The sequence below is a fragment of the Pan paniscus genome, chromosome 10 (assembly GCF_029289425.2).
Source record: "Pan paniscus chromosome 10, NHGRI_mPanPan1-v2.0_pri, whole genome shotgun sequence".
NCBI lineage: Eukaryota > Metazoa > Chordata > Mammalia > Primates > Hominidae > Pan > Pan paniscus.
In genome coordinates, this window is record NC_073259.2 from 124,907,442 (window position 1) to 124,916,708 (window position 9,267).

The window sequence follows — 9,267 nt, forward strand, 5'->3', positions numbered from 1 at the left end:
GGTTTACAAGAAGCTTACAGCCTGGTATGGAGAGACAGATAATAAACTGTAAACACATAAGATAATAATCATTATTACTATCATAATAGCTAACAGTTATAGAGCACTTACTATTTGCCAGTCATTATTCCAAGTGCCTTCTTTTTTATATTATTGTTATTTTTTTAGACAAGGTCTCACTCTGTCTCCCAGGCTGGAGTGAAGTGGCATGATCATAGCTCATACAGCCTCAACCTCCTGGGCTCAAGCAATCCTCCCACCACTTCAGCCTCCCAAGTAGCTGGGACGGCACATGCCACCATGCCCAGCTAATTTTTTTTTTTTTTTTTTTGTAGAGACACGGGGCATTGGGGTGGAGGAAGTCTCGCCATGTTGCCCAGGCTGGTCTCAAACTCCTGGCCTCGAGCCATCCTCCTGCCTTCGCCTCCCAAAGTGCTGGGGTTATAGGCATGAGCCACTGTGCCCAGCTTCTTTTTTGTGGTTTTGCTTTTAAAAAAACATTTTGTTTAGATTTTTTTTTTATTATTTCCTCAAATGTTTCATTTTGAAAAATTTCAAACCTGCAGGAAAGTTGCATGAAACTCTTTTATTCTTCATCCAGATTTACTGATCATTAACATTTTACATTTGCCCTTTTTTTGACATCAATTTTTTTTCCCTAAACCAGTTAAGAGTAAGTGGTAGACATTTAGATTCTTCATCCCTAAATACTTCAGTGTGCATCTCCCAGGAACAAGGACATACTCTCAGATAATCACAATTCCACTAGCATGCCCAGGATTTTTTTTTTTTGAGATGGAATCTAGCTCACTCTGTTGCCCAGGCTGGAGTGCAGTGGCGCGATCTCGGCTCACTGCAACCTCTGCCCCCTGGGTTCAAACGATTCTCCTGCCTTAGCCTTCCAAGTAGCTGGGACTATAGGCGTGTGCCACCATGCCTGGCTAATTTTTGTATTTTTAGTAGAGACGGGATTTCACCATGTTGGCCAGGCTGGTCTGAAACTCCTGACCTCAGTGATCCCCCCCGCCTCAGCCTACCAAAGTGCTAGCATTACAGGTGTAAGCCACTGTGCCTGGCCACTCAGGAAATTTTAAATTAATGTGACATATTATTTAATATATGGTACATATTCAGATGTCTCCAATTGCCTTCAAAGTGCCCTTTATAGCTGGCATTTTTTTTGCCACCCCTGGGACCAATCAAGACTCATGTGCTACATTTGGTTGTCATAGCTAAGTACTTTTAACATGTTAATTAATCTTCCAATGAGGGGGTTCTATCCCCATTTTACAGATGGGGGAACTGAGGCACAGACAGGTTGCATTACTTGTCCAAGTTATACAGCCAGAGAACGGTGGAACCCATTGGTCTTTCCAATCTCCCTGCCTTTCTCTCTCTTTTTTTTTTTTTTTTTTTTTGAGGCAGAGTTTTGCTCTCGTTGCCCAGGCTGGAACACAATGGCACGATCTCAGCTCACCGCAACCTCTGCCTCCAGGGTTCAAGTGATTCTCCTGCCTCAGCTTCCCGAGTAGCTGGGATTACAGGCATGTACCACCACGCCTGGCTAATTTTGTATTTTTAGTAGAGACGGGGTTTCTCCATGTTGGTCAGGCTGGTCTCAAACTCCTGACCTCGGGTGATCCGCCCACCTCAGCCTCCCAAACTGCTGGGATTACAGGTGTGAGCCACCGCACCTGGCCCTCTCTCTTTTTTAAAAAATTTAATTTAATTTTAAGTTCCAGGATGCATGTGCAGGATGTACAGGTTTGTTACATAGGTAAACGTGTGCCATGGTGGTTTGCTGCACCTATCAACCCATCACCTAGGTATTAAGCCCCACATGCATTAGCAATTTATCCTGATGTTCTCCCTCCCCCAGCCCCCGCAACAGGCCCCAGTATGTTGTTCCCCTCCCTGTATCCATGTGTTCTCATTGTTCAGCTCTGACTTATGAGTGAGAACATGTGGTGTTTGGTTTTCTGTTCCTGTGTTAGTTTGCTGAGGATAATGGCTTCCAGCTCCACCCATGTCCCTGCAAAGGACATGATCTCGTTCCTTTTTATGGCTGCATAGTATTCCATGGTGTATATGTACCACATTTTCTCTATCCAGTCTATCATTGATAAGCATTTGGGTTGATTCCATGTCTTTGCTATTGTGAATAGTGCTGCAGTGAACGTATGTGTGCATGTATCTGTTTATCGTAGCACTAGTTACCTGCCTTTCCTCTTGACCCTTGTGTTCTATTCTCAACCTAGAAGGCGGAGGGATCGCTTTAAACTGCAAATCATATCAGGTCACTCCTCTGCTCAAAGCCCTACCATGGCCCCTTACTTCTCTCAGAATAAGAGCCAAAGACCTCACAATGGCCCACAAGTACCTACACCATATGCACCCCTCACCCTCCATCACTTCTGTGACCTCATCTCCCTCTCCCATCCACCCCGACAACCCCAGCCCAGCTATCCTCTCCTTCCTGCTCCTCCCGCACATCAAACACAGTCCAGCCTCAGGGCCTTTGCACATTGCTGTTGCTGCTAGAAGTGCTTTTCCCCAAGATCTCATCAGGGCTCACTCCTCACTGTCCTGCAAGTTTTACCCAAATGTCAGTATCTCCGTAAAGTTGTCGTTAACGTCCCAACCCGCCCAAGCCCTCCCTGTTCCTTCTCCCTCCTGCTTTCTGTTTGTTTGTTTTTTGTTTTTTTGTTTTTAGATGGATTCTTGCTCTGTCACCTAGGCTGGAGTGCAGTGGCACAAACTCAGCTCACTGCAACCTCTGCCTCCGGGTTCAAACGATTCTCTTGCCTCAGCCTCCCGAGTAGCTGGGACTACAGGCGCCCACCACCACGCCCGGCTAATTTTTGTATTTTTTAGTAGAGACTGGTTTTCACCATGTTGGCCAGGGTGGTCTCGAACTCCTGCCTCAGGTGATCTGCCCATCTCAGCCTCCCAAAGTGCTGGGATTACAGTCCTGAGCCACCACACCTGTCCCCTCCCCTGCTGTTTCATCTTGGTGCTTCCTACTGATAACTCAGTATTTTGGAGTCGCATTGTCTCCCCAACACGAGTGCAGGCGCCCCGAAGGCAGGGGTTGTCTGTCTAGTCCGCTGCCCCTTCTGCTCCCGAGACCGAGGCGGACGCGCAGTAAAGAGGCCTGGTGCCTGCTGATTGCTGTCCCCGCAGCACGTGTTCTGTGAGGAGTGCCTCTGCCTGTGGCTGGACCGTGAGCGCACCTGCCCGCTCTGCCGCTCGGTCGCTGTGGACACCCTGCGCTGCTGGAAGGACGGCGCCACGTCCGCACACTTCCAGGTGTACTAGGACCGAACACTGAGGACACCCAGAAGGACGCCAAGGGTCAGCATGCCCGGACCCAGCCCTGCGGGGGCTTCCTGAGAAACAGGCCTCAAGCACTTACATCCTGCCTCTTGCCCTCCACCACCTCTGACCCCAAAGTCCCGCCCCTGTCTTGTCCTTCTGACCTTCATCTTCCTCTCTCGTTCTGTGGTATAGTGCGTGCCTCCTTCCCCTGCAAAAGGGGACGTCTTCCTAACTCAGACTTGATGCCCTTGTAGATGCATCTTCCTTCTCCACTCCAAGTCAAGGACCTGGCAATACATGAAGTTCCCACTTGTTGGTTATTTTCTCTTTCTTTTTTCTTTTCTTTTCTTTCTCTCTCTCTCTGTTTCCCTCCCTCCCTCCTTCCTTCCTTCCTTCCTTTTTTTTTTTTTTTTTTTTTTAAACAGGGTCTCGCTCTATCACCCAGGCTGGAGTGCAGTGGCACAATCTCGGCTCGCTGCAACCTCCACCTCCTGGGTTCAAGCGATTCTCCTGCCTCAGCCTCCCGAGTAGCTGGGATTACAGGCACCCACCAACACACTTGGCTAATTTTTGTATTTTTTAGTAGAGACAGGGTTTTGCCATGTTGGCCAGGCTGGTCTCCAACTCTTGACCTCAAATGATCAGCTCGCCTCAGCCTCACGAAGTGCTGGGATTACAGGCATGAGCCACCGTGCCCAGGCTCACTTTTTTTTTTTTTTTTTTTTTTTGAGACAGGGTCTGGGTCTTCACCCAGGCTGGAGTGCAGTTGGCACAATCACAGCTCACTGCAACCTTGAACTCCTGGGCCCAAGCCATCCTCCCGCCTCAGCCTCCCAAGTAGCTGGGACTATAGGTGTGTGCCACCAGGCCTGGCTAATTTTTTTTTTTTAATTTTTAGTAGAGGCGAGGACTTATTATGTTGTCCAGGGTGTTCTCAAACTCCTGGGCTCAAGCAATCCTCCTGTCCTGGCCTCGCAAAGTGCTGAGTGCTGGAATTACAGGTATGAGCCACTGTGCCCAGCCCACCTGCTGGTTATTTTAACTTAGTACCTAGTACCTAGGACTTGATGGTGCAGGCTGGGGAGGAGCCTAGAGATCACTGCCTCCCAGATAGCCCAGGCCTGCAGATTAGAATCCCTGTGAGCCCTGTGAAGTATTTTTTCTTTTCTTTTCTTTTCTTTTTTCTTTTTTCTTTTTTTTTTTTTTTTTTTTTTTTTGTTGTTGTTGTTGTGAGACAGAGTCTTGCTCTGTTGCCCAGGCTGGAGTGCAATAGCACGATCTTGGCTCACTGCAACCTCCGCCTCCCGGGTTCAAGTGATTCTCCTGCCTCAGCCTCCCGAGTAGCTGGGACAACAGATGCGTGCCACTATGCCCAGCTAATTTTTTTTTGTATTTTTAGTAGAGATGGGGTTTCACCACGTTGGCCAGGCTGGCCTCAAACTCCTGACCTCAAGTGATCCACCTGCCTCAGCCTCCCAGAGTGCTGGGATTACAGGCATGAGCCACCACACCTGGCCCAAAGTATTTTCAAAATACAGTTGTTGGGCCCTACCATATACCTGTAATGACTTAAGGTCCCAAATACTTCATGCGCAGCAGGCAAAGCATCCAGCATCCTGCTTGGATTACGTGCTGTCATCCTCACAACAGCCCTGTGATGGGGGAGGTACTGTTGGGTCCCCTGTTTTATAGATGAGGAAACTTGGGCACAGAGCTTGGTGCGGTAACTTTCCCAGGGTCACCCAGCCAGCATGGGCGGGCCGAGTTTCCAACAGAGGCCTGGTACAGTTTCAGAACCCACATCTAAAAAAAAAATTTATTAGAGATGTGGTTTCTAATAAAAATCCAGGTTGTCCAGGCTAGATTCAAACTCCTGGGCTCAAGTGATCCGCCCTCCTCAGCCTCCCAAGCAGCTGCAACTACAGGCACACTCCGCTATCCCCAGCAGAGCCCGCACTCTTAACCTCTGCACTGCTCTGCCCCTCAGACATTCCAGGCATGGGGCCCAGCAGACACGGTCTTCTAAAAGCACACGAGAGGCCGGGTGTGGTGGCCCATGCCTGTAGTGCCAGCATTTTGGGAGGCTGAAGCAGGCGGGTCACCTGAGGTCAAGAGTTCAAGACTAGCCTGGCCAACATGGCAAAACCCCCTCTTTACTAAAAAATACAAAAATTAGCCAGGCGTGGTGGCGGGTGCCTGTAATCCCAGCTACTCAGGAGGCTAAGGCAGGGAGAACTGCTTGAACTCGGGAGGTGAAAGTTGCAGTGAGCCGAGATTGCACCACAGCACTCCAGCCTGGGTGACAGAGTGAGCGAGACTCTGTCTAAAAAAAAAAAGAAAGAAAGAAGGGAGGGAGGGAGGAAGGAAGGAAGGAAAGAAAGAAAGGTCAGCTTTGGCCCAGATGTGGTTACCCCTTGGTCTCCTGTCTTTATGTCTTTCTCCTCTTTCTATTCTGTCATCTCCCTCATTTAAGTCTCAGGCCTGTCAGCGGCTCCTGTGGACATTGCCATCCCCTCTGGTAGCCTTCAGAGCAAACAGGACAACCTATGTTATGGATGTTTCCACCAACCAGGGTAGTGGCGTGGAGCACCGTAACCATCTGTGCTCCTGTGATCTCTATGACAGAGCCACTTCTCCACCTCTGAAATGTTCCCTGCTCTGAAATCTGGCATGAGATGGCACAGGTGACCACGCAGAAGCCACCGGAATCTTGCCTGCCCTATTCCTCTCCCAAGTCTGTTCTCTTATTGTCAACCTCAGCACAACAGGCTGGCACCAATAGCATTACAGAGAAAGCAATCTGTGTGGCTAGTGGGCAGATTACCATGCAAGCCCCAGGAGAAATGGAGGAGCTTTGTAGCCACCTCGCTGTCAGCCAGTATTAACATGTCCGCTTCCCCCTGCCCCGCCATAGATTCAGGACATTCGTCCCTGTGTGCCACCAAACCAGGACTTTCCCCTTGGCTTGGCATCCCTGGCTCTCTCCTGGTACCCAGCAAGACGTCTGTTCCAGGGCAGTGTAGCATCTTTCAAGCTCCGTTACTATGGCGATGGCCATGATGTTACAATCCCACTTGCCTGAATAATCAAGTGGGAAGGGGAAGCAGAGGGAAATGGGGCCACATGAATGCAGCTGCTCTGTTCTCCCTACCCTGAGGAAGAACCAAAGGGAAGCAACAGGAACTTCTGCAACTGGTTTTTATCGGAAAGATCATCCTGCCTGCAGATGCTGTTGAAGGGGCACAAGAAATTGGAGCTGGAGAAGATTGATGAAAGTGCAGGTGTGTAAGGAAATAGAACAGTCTGCTGGGAGTCAGACCTGGAATTCTGATTCTAAACTCTTTATTACTTTGGGAAGTCACTCGGCCTCCCTGTAGCCATCTCCAGGGTGACGGAACCCAGTGTATTACCTGCTGGAACCAAGATAACTAACAATGTAGGTTACTAGTGAATACCCCAATGGTTTCTCCAATTATGCCCATGCCACCAAAACAATAAAACAAAATTCTCTAACACTGCAAAGAGTGAGCCATGCCTGTTAACACTGTAAAGAATGTAACATGTGGGGGACACACAGGGGCAGGTGGGATGGTTTAGTTTAGGATTTTATTAGTGCATGCCCTACCTCTGGGGGAACGTCCCATCTGAGGTTTTCTTCTCGGTGGGGGGATTTAACTTCTGTCCTAGGGAAAACAGTGTCTGATGAGGAGTGTTTCCAACACAGGCTGCATGAATTCCCCTATACCAGTGCGAAAGCAGCCAGGAGTCCCCGTTGGAAAAGAATAATGCCACTCTCTTTTATGTATCTTGGTTCTGCAACTCATTTGTTGTAAGTAGGGTTAATCGAGTATCAGGTTCACAGTATCCTGCCCTTAATATTTTATGATTCACTGACTCAAGTTCCACGAAGTCCTTAGAAATGGTCCTCTTCATGTAAAATATCTTGAGAATAATAAATGTGAGGGAATAAGAAAGGCAAGCTTTGGACACAGATATGATAGGTGCATCAGCTTTGGAAGAGAAGAATGATGTGCAGAGTGTTAGGAAGACATCTGGGCTGCTGAGACTCGGGATTAGAAGAAAGAGAGGTAAATAAAGTGGGTCCTGGAATCTTTTAGGACTTCTGCTGTAGGACAAACAGCTGCCTTTGGTGTTTTAATGTCTCCCAAAGTACCCTTCAGCCAATAAATACCATCTGTTGGTGCAACTTGTGTTTGTGGTCTTGATTTTCCTTTCACCTCTTGAAGCCAAGTGCAACTGTCTTAGATCAAAGGAGAAGAAGCCCTTCGCGGAGTGGGTGGTTTGTCTTATGTTGGTTTCCCCTAAAGCAGATCCTGTTCAGGTGCATGTGATTTATTACAGAAGTGCTCCCACGAGAAACCAGTAAGGAAATCATGAGTGAAATAGAACAGGGAAGGGAAAGAAGCCAAGCTCTGGCGAACTCTCAGTCTTAGCCGGATCCCCCAGGGAGCTCAGGAGCATAAGTTTCATCTCAGAGTTTGTCCCATCCCACAAAATACACACCAATTGATACTTGGCACTGGGCTGATGGGGGGACATCCTGCACTTCAGACTCTCCCCTAAGAGGCTCCAAGGGGAAGCCTCTGAAGGCCCCAGATACCAGCAAAGCACACGAAACTGCTGGATAGGAATCTGGCAAAAGGGATCAGAAACGGCCTCTGTGGGGCACTTACAGTGCCCACTACAGGGGCTAACTGGAGGTTGTGCGGACCAAAAATGTATAGGCTGATTCAAGAAGGGTTTTCCAGGGCGCCAGATTATGATAGATATTTAAATGTAGATTAATAGCACGAGGTGACAGTACGTGCCTCTCAGGGCAACATTATGACACCAGCCATGAAAACATCGCATCAGGCCAAACTTTTGGGTTGCCATCAAGGCTGGGCGTGGTGGCTCACTCCTGTAATCACAGCATTTTGGAAGGCCAAAGTGGGAGGATCGCTTGAGCCCAGGAATTTGAGGACAGCCTGGGCAACATAGCGACACCCCCATCTCTACAAAAAAATTAAAAACTTAGCCAGGCATGGTGATATGCGCCTGTGGTCCCAGCTACTCCGAGGTGGGAGGATCGCTTGAGCCCAGGAGGTGGAGGCTGCAGTGAGCCATGATCACACCACTGCACTCCAGCCTGGGCAACAGAGCTAGACCCTGTCTCAAAAAAGAAAAAAAAAAAAACCAATTCAAATATGGCTTAAGTAAAATAAAGACTTTATTTGGTTTACGTAACTGTATGGGCTTCAGGTACAGCTGGATTCAGAGACTCCCAGTGTTGATATAGAATTGTGTCTCTTGGTCAGGCGCAGTGGCTCACGCCTGTAATCCCAGCACTTTGGGAGGCTGAAGCAGGCAGATCACTTGAGGTCAGGAGTTGGAGACCAGCCTGACCCCCTCTCTACTAAACACACACACACACACACACACACACACACAAAACAACTAGCCAGGCGTGGTGGCCCACACCTGTAATCCCAGCTACTCAGGAGGCTGAAGCACAGGAATCGCTTAAACCTGGAGGCAGAGGTTGCAGTGAGCCGAGATAGCACCACTGCATTACAGCCTGGGTGACAGAGTGAGACCCTATCTCTGTAAAAAAAAAAAAAAAAAAAGAGAGAGAGAGAGAGAGAATTGTCTCGGCCATCCCTCAATTCTGTTTTCCTCTGAGACAGTTTGATTTTCAGGCAGCTGGACCCATGTGGTGGTAAGATGGCCCGCAGCAGTTCTGCGCTTATGTTCTAGCAGCTTAACAACCCCTGCATCCCAAAAGCTCCACCAAAAGTCCTAAGACTGACTCTCATTTGTTTGTCCCAAACCAATTACTTTAGCCGGTGAGATGTGGAGCACTGGCCAGGCCTGGGCCAGCTGTTGAGCTCTTGAGGTAGTGAGAGGATGGAGTCGGCCCCTCTAAGTCATGTAGACTGAAAGTGGGGC

The 9,267-nt window shown here is 48.8% G+C and overlaps 1 protein-coding gene across 4 annotated transcripts in view; it reads left to right on the forward strand.

Annotated features, from left to right (window-relative positions):
• The window catches only part of RNFT2 (ring finger protein, transmembrane 2), a 115,216-nt gene extending 107,691 nt beyond the window's left edge, over positions 1–7,525 (forward strand). For 2 of the 4 annotated variants that reach the window (XM_008957814.3, XM_008957818.3), the window contains one exon: positions 5,792–7,525. In XM_008957814.3, coding sequence (XP_008956062.3) covers positions 5,792–5,980 — 189 coding nt within the window. In that variant the 3' untranslated portion in view covers positions 5,981–7,525. Of the gene's footprint in view, positions 1–3,183; positions 5,687–5,791 lie in introns of those variants that run through there. The other 2 variants (XM_008957817.6, XM_034934594.3) reach the window with 1 other exon arrangement.
• Positions 7,526–9,267: the final 1,742 nt, after the last annotated feature.